The 13465-nt window shown below is 26.3% G+C and overlaps 3 protein-coding genes across 3 annotated transcripts; 2 read left to right on the forward strand and 1 right to left on the reverse strand.

The window, feature by feature from the left end:
* The first annotated feature begins 822 nt into the window (after positions 1-822).
* Positions 823-4709, forward strand: LOC112595393 (pyridoxal-dependent decarboxylase domain-containing protein 1). The gene is made up of 15 exons (XM_025340561.1): positions 823-1185; positions 1542-1688; positions 1760-1965; positions 2043-2220; positions 2290-2437; positions 2493-2620; positions 2690-2761; positions 2974-3057; positions 3120-3221; positions 3292-3369; positions 3443-3541; positions 3600-3761; positions 3839-4079; positions 4149-4301; positions 4361-4709. The coding sequence occupies exons 1-15, from the start codon at positions 1126-1128 to the stop codon at positions 4624-4626; spliced, it is 2124 nt and encodes a 707-aa protein (XP_025196346.1). The 5' UTR covers positions 823-1125; the 3' UTR covers positions 4627-4709.
* Positions 4710-5884: 1175 nt separating this feature from the next.
* LOC112595394 (peptidylprolyl isomerase domain and WD repeat-containing protein 1) lies at positions 5885-10470 on the reverse strand. The gene is made up of 13 exons (XM_025340562.1): positions 10063-10470; positions 9492-9594; positions 9223-9419; positions 8976-9063; positions 8676-8781; positions 8341-8559; positions 7744-7862; positions 7479-7671; positions 7265-7401; positions 6989-7086; positions 6366-6551; positions 6148-6299; positions 5885-6072 (listed from the first exon to the last, which is right to left on the reverse strand). The coding sequence occupies exons 1-13, from the start codon at positions 10184-10186 to the stop codon at positions 5929-5931; spliced, it is 1866 nt and encodes a 621-aa protein (XP_025196347.1). The 5' UTR covers positions 10187-10470; the 3' UTR covers positions 5885-5928.
* A 170-nt stretch (positions 10471-10640) lies between these two features.
* On the forward strand, positions 10641-12185 carry LOC112595395 (proteasome subunit beta type-2-like). The gene is made up of 4 exons (XM_025340563.1): positions 10641-10842; positions 10922-11115; positions 11283-11448; positions 11983-12185. The coding sequence occupies exons 1-4, from the start codon at positions 10752-10754 to the stop codon at positions 12162-12164; spliced, it is 633 nt and encodes a 210-aa protein (XP_025196348.1). The 5' UTR covers positions 10641-10751; the 3' UTR covers positions 12165-12185.
* Positions 12186-13465: the final 1280 nt, after the last annotated feature.

The following is a 13465-nucleotide window of genomic DNA, read 5'->3' on the forward strand; positions in this document are numbered from 1 at the left end:
ATTTAAACTTGAATAATATTATTCTAAATGCATAAAGTCCTGCAATTTATTTTGGCTTGCCGAATTTATTAATTTAAACACAGATATGAGGAAAAAACTTTTAACGACTTAGAAAAAGATTTCTATTTAAACTTATGAACTCTGCGATTTTTGGTTTTTATATTTATTATTTTTGGGTTAAATTGATTGTATACCAGCTTGCTTAAAATTATTTAGGCAAGACTATGGAACAAGTTAGACGGCGAATACAGAATATAGAGCTTGTTTCGAACGATGGACGATGGTATATAGTGAAAAAATTTATCAAATTTTCAAAATTTAAATACGCTACCTATATCATAAAGTGAAAACCTAAGTGCAATAATATTGTCGAATAAAATTACGAAATTCAATAAACCTATTATTTATTTTATTTAGCTGCTAGTACTAACTATGATAGCTCAACAATAATTACAATTTTAACAAAGAATTTTAATTAAATTATATTATAATATAATAAAGCCAGCATTCGATATAAAATAAATTACAATTTTAATAGCATTTGTAAATTTTGTATTGAGTATGGAGTAGATATTAAAAGGAATATTGAAAGTTTTAAGTACGTTAATTAAAATTAGGTGTTTGGCCCGTAGGGCAGGGCACTCAAATAAAATATGGGAAGATCACAGACACATTCATCTATTGGCTATTCTGTGATCATACTTGGGTCATCAGTTACCATATACCACGACTATGGCCCGTACGCATACAGATAACAATCGATGTTATCAAGATACCGTTATCAATATCAATACGTAATACAAACACTTTTGAATTCACTATAATATTTTTCATGTTAAAATATGAAATAAGCAATATATAATATATGTGTCATCCGTACGTTAAATCTACATTGCCCTGTTTTACATAAATCATTTCGACTGTAATTAATTTTGTCGTTGGTTTGATTTGTTATTCAAACAACGAGCTTATTAGTTTTACCGCGTAATGTTTTAACGTGTAATATCGCGCGCCCCACACACATGACGACGACACGTCGATATTGTTTTTACTGCATTCGTTGTTTTTGCTGTTGACGTTATCTGTACAATTGAATAAGAGAGCCGGCTGGTCGTCGTTGACATCATGTCATCACCTGACGCAATCAATGAGACAAAATCTGATGTCCAAGTCCCGGATCATGATGTAAGTTTGCCTGTAACCTAAACTGGCAGCCAGCAACAGAGTTTTTCTTGGTCTATATAAATTCGCCTCTATCGTTCTGCCATTTTTCATCGCAGGCATATTATACGTATACATTACCAATATCTAAACAGCGACTATTAAATAATAATTATGCGTCAGACGTTAATCTTTTGGGGATATGCCATTTGTCTTCAGAGGCCACCAAATTTATTTTACAAAACTGTAAACTTATAATTACTTTTTACATTTTAGTTAAATCAAGGTTCAGGTCAAATTTTAAAAATAATTATACTGTAACTTCTCCTCGCTGATCTATGTTCAAATTCATATTTATGTTTATTGTTTTTATATTAAAGTTTGAACATTCTCCTTTTATGGACTTACACGAACAGTTCATGCAGACTTTGGATAATCTAGAAAATAACCAATTAAACACCCAGCTAACGTCCCATGCCCTGCCTTTGGGTTCCAAGACGTTTTGTGATATTCTGGCATCGTTACAAGTAAGTTTTTAGAGATGTGTTAATTTCCTATTTTATGAGTTATTATTTAACAATTTGTATTGTTGTGGTAGACTCTGGTGTTAACTCAAAACAAGAAAGAAAATGGAGAGAACTATGAAGAAAGCACTCTTCCTGTTCTTCAAGATTTGGACAAATTCAGTTTGACATCATATTCTCTTAGCTATTACATAAGTCACTGTCTGCCCAATGAACAGACTGTGCCTGTTTTGTCTTTGGTCAATAAATCTACAACTATGTGGATATCAAGATTATTTCAGTCAGTATAAATTTATACTTATACATTTTTTAAACTGTTTATAAATTATAATATATTGTAATTATTGTTTCATTTAGATTTTCAAACTGCGGGGCATTTTATACAGAGAACATGATATTAAGCTATGAAAGAGTGATACTGCTTGCTCTGCACCGCATGTTTGGTCCAGAATACCTTAATTTATCCGAATTTCCAATAGTTTATTGTACCCCAGATCCAGTATTAGTTGGTACAATAAAGAGAGCTGCCTTACAAGTAATTAAAATGAATTGATAACTAGATTTTTTTTTTTTATTACAATAATTAATAATAAAATTATAATAGATTGGAATGAATGAAAAATCTGTACAAATCATACCATGCCTATCTAATGTGCTATGCCCATACAAAGCAGACTTAGGAGCATTAGAAACTATCATCAAAACTGATATTGAAAACCATAAAAAACCTCTTATTGTTTTTGCAAGAGCAGGTAATAAAATAGATATTATATTTGTCTTACGTTAATGCTTATGTTCTTATATCAGGTGCGCACGTTACTGGTCAGATGGATGATATTGTAAACCTTAAAGAATTATGCAACAAACACAATATTTGGTTACACTTATCGGGTGATAATTTATCAGGACTAGCCTTGAAAACATTTAAAATAAAAGTATTTTAAATAATTATAGTCATGATGATACTAAGAGTTATTATTAACTGATTATTTTTTCATTTTTAGAGTTCTAATCTAGCTGATAGTATGACACTAACTCCAAGCATTTGGTTGAATATTTCTGCGTTGCCCGTTATTGTATCCTTTTAAAAATGGAAATTATCATATTTATTTAATATAGTCATTCAATATTTTTGCAATTGTAAATAACTGTTAATATGATTATAATATATCATCAATTAAAAAATTCTCTATTTTTCTTAAATGTATTAAGTTAAAAAATACTGTACAATTACTTTTTCTAATACATAGATATATTCAATAAGATTTTTCTTAAAAATAGTTTTTAGACTTTGTTTGATAAACAATATACCAGTACAGAAATATTGAATATTTATAAGAGTAAATGTTTACCTATTTGGACGTGTTTTCAAGTTAGTACCTAACAATAACTTAATACTTCTTTATAAAATACTAAGATAAGTATATTTTTCAGGCTTTAGGACATGATGCATTAGTGCTAAGGATACAACAAAAATTTGAAATTTGTCAGCGTATACATAGTTTGGTTAAACGTTATGACTGTCTAAGGATTTTGGTATTAAAAGCAAATTTTGTTTAATAATACTAAATAAACTTATATTTTTTTTATCATTATTATTATTCAGTGTGAAACAAATGACCATAACAGTGAGTCTAATGAAGAAACAATTGCTGATATTATTGCTAACCAAGAGAATATTCCAGTTAAGTTGATATTAATATTACTTGTGCTTATTTGAACATAATTTGTTAATATTAATTATTTTTTCCAATCAGGATCTATTGCACAACTTATCAAGTTGTCTTGTTATCCAATTTGTACCTAAAGACTGTAACCAAAGAGTTTCTCCTTATTATGATAAACTAAATTCTTGGGTAAGAAATATTTCTACATACTCAGAATTTGTTTTGATTTATTGATTTATTGTTTTAGTTAGGTCAAGTGTTGGAACGAGAAATTCCAGAAGCCCCTTTAGAATTGTGTGAAATTGAATCCCTTGGTGTTGTAGTAACGTTTTCACCTTTTACTGTTTTAAATTCACTAGTTACTGAAGATGATTGGGAAACGTTTAGCATTTGTTTGGATCAACATATTGTTAGTATAATATGATAATATTTATAAGCAACTTAACAATTAAAACACTAGTAACTTTTTTCATATATTTTTGATAGGAAATTTTGCTAGCTACAGTTGATTATAAAGAAAAACTAACGGGACTAATAGCCAATTTGCCATCACTTGAATATGTTGAAATCGATGACTGGGCAGGACTTGGTGCTGTAAGGTATGTGCCACAACTGTGGCAATCTTCTGACCAACAATTGGCTACTGATCAGGCTAAACAAGATTTAAATCGACTAAATGTACGTATCGTCCAGCAGCTCCGTTCGATTGATGCTGCATTTTCATTAGGTAAGCCAATTAGTATAAATAAATGCTTTGCAATTGTGATACTTTAAACCGATTTGTCTGTGCGTTCAGGGGAAGGAAGTGATGGATTGGCTTGTGTTCGTTTTGGTATGGTCACATCTGACACAGATGTAGCTGAATTGTTGTCTCTGGTCCAAAGTACTGGGCGTAAAGAAGAAGAGTCAACCAAATACATTGACTCAATGGCTGAACTTGTGAAAAAAGGTATGAAAAAATCAAGTATTAATTAATCACTTAATCATTTGTATCATTTTTTTTTTCAGGCATAGAGACTGCGACCGTAGACTTACAAAAAGAAACCGAAGAAAAGATATGGCAAGAAGGTATTTTAAGACATGTACCAGTTTTTGGGAACATAGTTAACTGGTGGTCTCCACCAGCCAAAAATGCAGTGAAAGGTCGATGGTTAGATCTGGAGGCAGGTGTAGTTCGATCTACTGAAGTTATATATGAAAAGAAGGCACAAATAGAAGAGTCTGATGACAATGAAAATGTATCTGTTATGGCTGATGATGTGCCAATAGAGTAAAAGCAACTTCTTATATTATTAAGTTTACTGCTATATTATATTTTTATTTTATTTTTTTCAATATTTATTTTCACTAATTGAGTTCTTGGTCATAAGAATTTTATAGTTACTAAAAAACATTTATTTCAATATGAACTTTAAAATTATTATTTATTCGTATTTTGGTAAAATTTTTAGTTTGTTAGACATTTTCAACTGTTTTTTTTTTTTAATATGTATATTATTATATATTTATTTTACTAAAACTGTTTAATCATAATAAAGTACAATGGTATTTATTATAGTATTTTATACTTAACTAATGATTCAAATTTTAAACGCTTCACATTACTTTTTATGACAAAATTATTGAGGGCTAAAATGTTACCATACGAGTTCTTCCGCCAAAATAATATAACAAAATCATATAGTATTCTACCAACTGCAAACTTAAAATTAATTTATGAATCCACAATATTATTTAACTAAATTAATTCTCATTTGTATATAAGTGTAAATTATATTACTTGTGATATTTAAAAATATTCAGACACAAAATATAATATTTCCATAATTTTACTAAGTCTTAACATACCATTATTGCTGCTATTAATATCAACAAAAGTGAAAAACGAATTGTTTTAGTGTTGACCAAGTAGTTGATATCCTATTTTTGTACATCATATTTATTTCACAAATGTTGACTCTTGTTTTCTTAAAGAATTGTTCACATCAGTGTTATATTCTTTATAATTTTATAATTATAATACAGTAACAAATCATTAATTCGTATATAATTTATTGTCGGTATTTTATTTGAAAAAAATTGAATAAAATTCTCTTAGTAACATTTTCAAAAAAATGTTAACAATATTCGATGGGTAAAGCTTATGTTGCTTGACAATAAGTTTCATTACGACACATTTAAAATTAACAATTTATACATCTGATATCGCTGGAATTTTTTTAAACTTTGATCTTTCCCAGAAAAAAATTATTTATAGGAATACTTGAACATTTTATTGGCACGTAAAAATCTTGTAAGACTGATTACAGAATATTGCCACAAAAAAAGTTTGCCACCTACATTTTATATCAGAGGTTCCCAAACTGTGGATTGCCAAAATTGGTTGTGCCATAAAAAGTTTGGGAACTTCTGTTCTGACTGTTCTATATCATTACATCAATATCAAGTATCTATTAGTTTTAAAATCTATTAATATAAATAAATGTAATGATTGACAGTATGACATAGATGTTTAATGTTAAAAATTGTTAATAGCAACAAATTAAACTTTTACATGACAATAAAACACAAGTTATTTATTTCAGACTGATGTTAATTATTTGAATATCATCATGTGGCTTATCGGTTTTAGGATGAGTTTTTGCATTGCAAATAGTTTGTACTACTTCCATTCCTTTAGTAACACGTCCAAATACAGTGTGTTTATTGTCCAGCCAAGGCTAAAAACAAAACAATAATTAAAATATAACAAATATAATACTATTTAACTGAATGTAAAAGAAAATTTAACTTACTGTGGGTATAAGCGTGATAAAAAATTGACTACCATTAGTATTTGGACCTGCATTAGCCATGCTTAATGTATAAGGTCGGTCATGTTTCAAATGGGAACGTATTTCATCTTCAAATTCACCACCCCATATGCTTTCACCGCCTAATCCAGTACCTAAAATTATTTTAAAAATATTAACATTGCCATAATGAAATGTCAAATTTAATATCAATTGCATACCTGTAGGATCTCCAGTTTGTATCATAAATCCTTTGATAACTCTATGAAATATGTTGCCATTGTAATAGCCATTTTTGCTATGAACACAGAAATTCTCAACTGTTTTTTGGCATTCTTTAAACAATGCTACTTGAATATCACCAAAGACAGTATGCAAAGTAGCTGTATCATATAATCGTTGGATACCTAACAAATGTATACAAACAAATTTATGTAATTATGTTTTAGTTTTACAGTTAAAAATTTTAAGTTAAATGACCCTTCATAAACATTTAAGATATACTAAATGTTATATTGGCGATATTAAATTTTTCTTGTAATTATATTTTACAAAGAAAAAATGTTTTGATATAATTTTAGTAAGTAAACCAGTGAATTTGTTAAATTTTTTGATAAAACTTGAATTACTTAACAGTTTTTATGTAACAACAAATACATTTAAAACTTTGATTTCACATTCTTTAAATTAATTTTTTTAGTTTGATATTATATTCTTAAGATTTATAAAAGCTTTTTTTTTAATTTTACAGTGCATTAAGTTTATATCCATAGCCATATTAGATTAATAATAAATGTTTCATAATATATATACAACTGTTAATAAAACTTTGAATTAAACTTACAAGCAGCTTCAGTAGAAGATATAATATCTTCTTTTGAAGGTCTCTCATTAAATACATCACGATCAGCATCAATACTTTTAATATCTTCAGGTTCTCGCCTACAAAACAAAAAAATTATAGTTAATTACAATCATAAATAATAAAGTATTATGAGTACTAAAACAATGTGTATCTATTTTTTGAACACTTTTTTTCTAATACCTATATTTTTTATTACATTGAAAGTATTGAGATTTATACAAACAAGTGTTTGTAGAATGATTTATAAAAACTTACTTGGTAAACATATAAAATCTATTCTTTTTGTATGCTGTGCAAAACAGTGTAGGATCACTTACAGAAGCTTCCAATGCAGGATTTGTTGCTGCTTCCATTTCTAATGTTACTGCTGCTTTTAGTTTTTTAGCCTTACCCTACGTACATGAATGGAATTAAAATTTATAAAATTATATTTTTTGAATAAAATGCACATCTCGTGCTGTGTACTGACTTGAAATAAGGCGACTTTCAATGCTCTTAAGTTTTCAGGTTTTCCAATAATTTTGACCAATGTGTTATTAAATATGTTAACAACTTTCACACCTAACATGGTTGGATAAAATAAATAATGTCCACTTTCATCAAAACATAAATTAGCTGTGTGAGAGATTTCTGTTTTTTCTAACTCTCGTTCAATTGCCATTCTGAAATATAGTAATACATAATATTGATAACTAAAATAAAAAAAACAATAAATTAATTTTCAAAGAGTTTACCTTCGAATGAATTCAATGTTAGGTATTTGTTGCTTTTTTTGCTGAAGTTCACTAAAACGTGTCAAAGATTCATCAAAAACCCTACTTAGTTTACCTGTTAAAAAGTTAAAAACTCTGACCTACAAAATAAGAATAATTATTAAATAACTAATTTTACATTCAATGTATAAATATATAATATACATATTTATTAATTTAAAAACAAGTAGACTTGGTCAGTATATTTTTAATCAGATCAATATTACAGTACATCTAACATAGAAGGTATACACTAAGGTATAGTAAAGGATAGCCAGACCATAGGGTGGTTATTATCTCATTAGAAGCCTTGTTTCAAGCTCGCAACAATAATTTCCATTTCAACTAATTTACATGCATTTTATTAAGTTCATAAATATATAAATAGTATCCACAGTAAAATGGCTTTTAACAAATTTAATGATATAATTAACATAAATGAAGTATAATATACATTAAATAGATTCTAATGTTTAAAATGAAAAAAATTGTGTGCATTAATTGTATTTAAAAATAAGATCAAATTTATTAGTATAAAAAATATAATATAATGTATTTATATATTTATTAATGTTATACCTTTCTGTCTGGTGACATAGTAGCAAATTTTAAACCATCATTTGAAAAACATAAGCTGGTAGCATGTGTTTTATGTCTAACAAACTCAAAGAGATCAGTATCGAGCTTAGAATCAAACTGTACACACTTTGGAAATGTATAATCTGTTTTAGCTCCAGACCAATATTCAATTATGCCACTTTTATCTGCTGATATTGCTACATCAAAAATTGAATTAAACTGAAACCATTCAAATTTTAAATTTTACTCAAATGTTTAAAAATATAATTACTTGTTAAATCAAGTCGCAAGCTAATTAAAATAGTCATACTTCAGTTTTCAAATTATAGGTTTACCTTAATAAATATAATTGGTTGTGTGTGCATTTTGTCTATTACATGAAGCGGTTTATTTACTCCTTTTCCATCATAAATAAATATTTGAGGTTGAGTTGTACTGCTTCTATATTATAAACATTTGTATTGTCAAAACATTAATTTAAGCATTTTAATAAAATAAAATATTAAATGCAAAACAAATTAAAAAAATTTGTTTCCAAATTTGAACAATTAATAAATATTTAAAACAAACCTATTTAAAAAATAACAAATTTTAATTTTCAAAAAAAAAAATTACAAAAATTACTTAACACTCACACAGCAACAGTATGAATTGGATCTCCTTTTGAATGCACCCAACATACACTAAGTGGTGTGAAATCTAATTTTATCATATTGATCATATCTGTAAAAATAAAATCAATTATAATACTAACATAATCAAGTACTTGGAGTAAACAAATTTACAAAAGAACATAATAGTTTCATTGTTTTTTTTAGAATTGAACAGTCATAAACAATTACAAATATGTATTGGATAGGTAAGCAAATAACTTTAAAGTACCAAAATTAATAACATCAAAAACTTTGACTGTCTGATCTGATGATATTGTACACATTAGAGTTCCATTATAATTATCTGTCATATCAGTAATTGGAGTAAGATGACTACGAAAATGTTTTACAAATTCAATTAACTCTTCAGTTTTTTTCCAGAACTTCACATGTCCGTCGCAGCTTGCTGTTATTAAAAAGTCAGTTCTGAAATAAAAATAATAAATTAAATTTTATATTACAATTTTAAATAACAATATTAAAGTGTTAAAGTATTACTTAGTGATTATTATATGGGTGATAACATCCCGATGCATGTAGCTTTTTTCATAAGTATCACATGTTGGTAAGTTTTCCAAGTACAACCGCTCATATTTTAGAACTAAATTTAAAAAAAAATAATAATTAAAATATCGATATGATTTATTTTAAATCATCTAGAGGATTTGGTAACAAACATAACTTAGATATACCTATAGAATATTAAATAGTCATAAATCATATTACATTTATTTTCATAAGATACAGTGGTATTAAATTCATAAATAGAAAATTATTTCAATTATACACAGTACTTTAAAAATCACAACAGGCAATTTTATTATTTTAGAAAGTTTAGGAATGTAGAAGAAACGTTTTAAAATAAATAAATTACTATAAACTGCAACTAAAATGTTAAAAATTAATAATTTATATTTTAGTTAAATATTTAACATCTTTTAAATAGGTATTAATTTTTCCCTACCTATCTATTCTCATTTTAAAAAAGATTTAGTTTGTTTTTTTAAATAATAAAATATTAATTATAGAGTATAAATCAATCATAATTTAATTAAAAATAATAATTTACTTTTTCTTTTCTTTTTCTCAACGGGGCTTGTCAATTCGGACAAACTTGGACCTACGCACTCATCGTCGTCTTCGTCAGAGGCATTGCTCTTTTCGTCGTCTTCGCGTTCTCTTTTCTCCGACATGTTTTCGATCTTATATATAAGATAAAATTTTAAAAATAATATACAAACAACAAGTGTAAAAAAATACTATTTCGACGTTATTTCAACTATCGGCGCCAATAGCGTGTTGAAAACTTTAACCAAAAACAAACCGTCACTGGCGATTTGCGTTTAAAAATGATAACGGTTACAATAATATGATAATTTAAGCACAGAATAAAATTCTGTGATTCAAGTGCGATTTGTAAACAACTATGAACTTTTCATGTTTACAAATTTGACTATTAGGACGGGACAGGTATTATCAGATATAATTATTGTATCAGGTTTGTTTATTATTCTTATCTTAGATTTTGAACCACGTAAACAAAGTTAGCAACGGTTTTGTTTGTTTTGAAAGTTACGAAACGAAAAAACCGCTCAATCATTTTATCTTTATTCAACAGCAATAGCAATAGTAGCAATACAATAATACACACTTTTCTAATTGAAATTTTATAGCTAAACCTGAATAAATCATATAAAATTCAATCACCGTTTTTGTAGAGCAAATTAAAATTAATAATTATTTACCGACTGCTACAAAATGGAAACCGTTATTGGGATAAAGTTCAATGATTTTGTACTCATCGCCACGGACATGACTGCTGCTCACAGTATTATGGTCATGAAAGATGGTAAGACATTTATAAAACTAGTATTTTACCCTTCTTATTTTTCACCTTTGTACTTAAACGGAATTCTTCTTTTTTGTAGATGAAGATAAAACGTACAACATCACCAACAATGTAATAATGGGTGTTACTGGTGAAGCAGGTGACGTACCTAGATTTGCAGAATACATCACTCAAAATGTCAAACTTTACCGCATGCGTAATGGATACGATTTATCCATTCCAGCTATTGCGACTTTCACTCGTAAAACTGTTGCCGAACACCTTAGAAGCCAAGTAATTGATTAAGCAATTATAATTATTATGCTTTTACTTGTTTATTTGTTATAGAGAAAATTTACAAGCTCTCAGATAAAATTATATCTTATATTCTTCAATTTCTTTACTTAAAAATTATTTGAATATTATTAATTTAATAATTCAATATTTGTTTTTGTGTATAGAGTCCTTATCAAGTTAACTTCATGCTTGGAGGATATAATCCAATTGAGAAAAAATCTTATTTATACTTCATTGATTACTTGGGAGCTCAAGTAGATGTTCCTTATGGTGCTCATGGATATGGTGGTATGATGACAATTACAGTTATGGACCGTTACTACAAACCAGGTAAATCCAATAAATTTAAAACATTTTCTTTTTAGAAAAAATTTTAAATATTAGATTTTTAATTTAATTTTTATATGTTTTTATAAAACTATATTGTAAACATTAACCTTTTACTATAAAACTGTTCTGGTGTCACAAGAAAAAACACCTACATTAACATTTTAATCACTTTTGAAATGATATCGTAAATACTTGGAAAAGACTTGTGTTGTATACAATAAGTTTAATTCATATAATAAGTCAGAAAAAAAATATTATGAATTTATTTTTAATAAATTTATTGCTTTTAAATAACGTTTATATTTTTAAAAATCATAACTATATCATACATCAAATAATCAAACAGTATAAAGTATAGAAAATAGTGAATTTTTAAATAAAAAAACAATATGCTATGTAATAATTTATATTTTGTTATAGATATACATAATAGTGTATAATAGTTACTAATTATTAATACAATTAGAGCAAATAGTTTTAAGTACAATAAATGATTTCTTGAATTGAAATAATTACTATTGGTTTTATTTTTAGATGCAAATTATCAAGAAGCATACGATCTCCTAAAAAAATGCATATTAGAAGTACAAAAACGTTGTATTATCAACATGCCCAAGTTTAAAGTTAAAATTTCTTATGCTGGAGGTGTACAGGAATTGCCAACTATTACCAAGGATAATATTGAACAAAATATCATTGTTAATGTAAAAGAGTAAAGTTTATATTTCTGATGTGTATTTATTTTTACAATTTTTTTTTTTTAAAAACATACGTTATAAATTTAATTAATGGAAATATAAACAATATTAAATGCTACTGATGTTTAGTTGATTTTTTTCTTAAATATTTATTTAAAGCTGTCATTAAATAAATTATTTAACTTCACAATGATGGCATCAAACAAACAGTGAAATAAAACATTTTCTAGTATGAAATAATTTAAATTTGAAAATGTAACTTTATAATTTTTTAAAAGATGTTATTCTTGCAGCATTTACAGTCCAGACATTACTATTAATTTGAACATAAGCAATATCTAGATAAAGAGTATAAATAACTGTGGTATCTTATGTCTTTATGCTGCAGGGAAATATACTTTAACTTTTAATTTTTTTCTTTTCATATAAGTACCTAAAATTTATATAGTTTTAAGTTTTTTGTTAAGTTTTAGACCCATATCAAAATCAATGGAAAAAATAAATATTAAAATATGTATATTTAAACTAATTCAATCTATTAAATCTGACTACAACTCAATCTTAAAATTTGTCTAAAAATACTACTAAATATCTTAAATCATGAATTCTTCAATATTGTTTCAAAAAATTATACCAAATTAATTTATTTGAAAAACCAGTAATAAAATCATAAATCTAATAATATAATTGTTAACTATATGCATTTTTTAAATATCCATGTTTTATTTTCTTTATTATCACTTCACTAATAACTAATAATATCATATAAAGTATATTATTTTTTATCAAGTGTAAACAATAAAAATTAGTAAAAATGGCTAAAAGAGGATGTTTAATATTATACTTGTAATAAACAATATTAGTTTTTTAATCCTCATTCAATAAAAACATTTAACTTGGTGTAATTTGATTTTCTCATATAGTAAACAACAAAATAATTTTTTCTTACAATTTTGTTTTTTTTTTTTTTTATTTGGTTTACTTAAAATCACCAATAAAAAATGTATATACTCTACAATCAGCTAAAAAATGTCAATATTGGTTTTTTAAACATATTGAATGTTTAAAAATTATGATAATTTTTTGTTATGCTAAATAAGACTATTGCTTCATTTTATGTATATAATGTTAGCACATAATTTTTAAAGTTTTTATTTGGTAGAAAAAAATGAATACCTAATTTCTGTGCATATATCATGATTCGCGTAACTAACGTTAACAATGTAATATTTGATTGCTATTAATTCTATATATATATATATATATATATGTAAACCATTTGTATTTGTGTATTCAGTATTGTGTCGATATAATATTAC

This window comes from Melanaphis sacchari, unplaced genomic scaffold (assembly GCF_002803265.2).
Source record: "Melanaphis sacchari strain LSU unplaced genomic scaffold, SCAv2.0 Contig27_pilon_pilon, whole genome shotgun sequence".
NCBI classification, from domain to species: domain Eukaryota; kingdom Metazoa; phylum Arthropoda; class Insecta; order Hemiptera; family Aphididae; genus Melanaphis; species Melanaphis sacchari.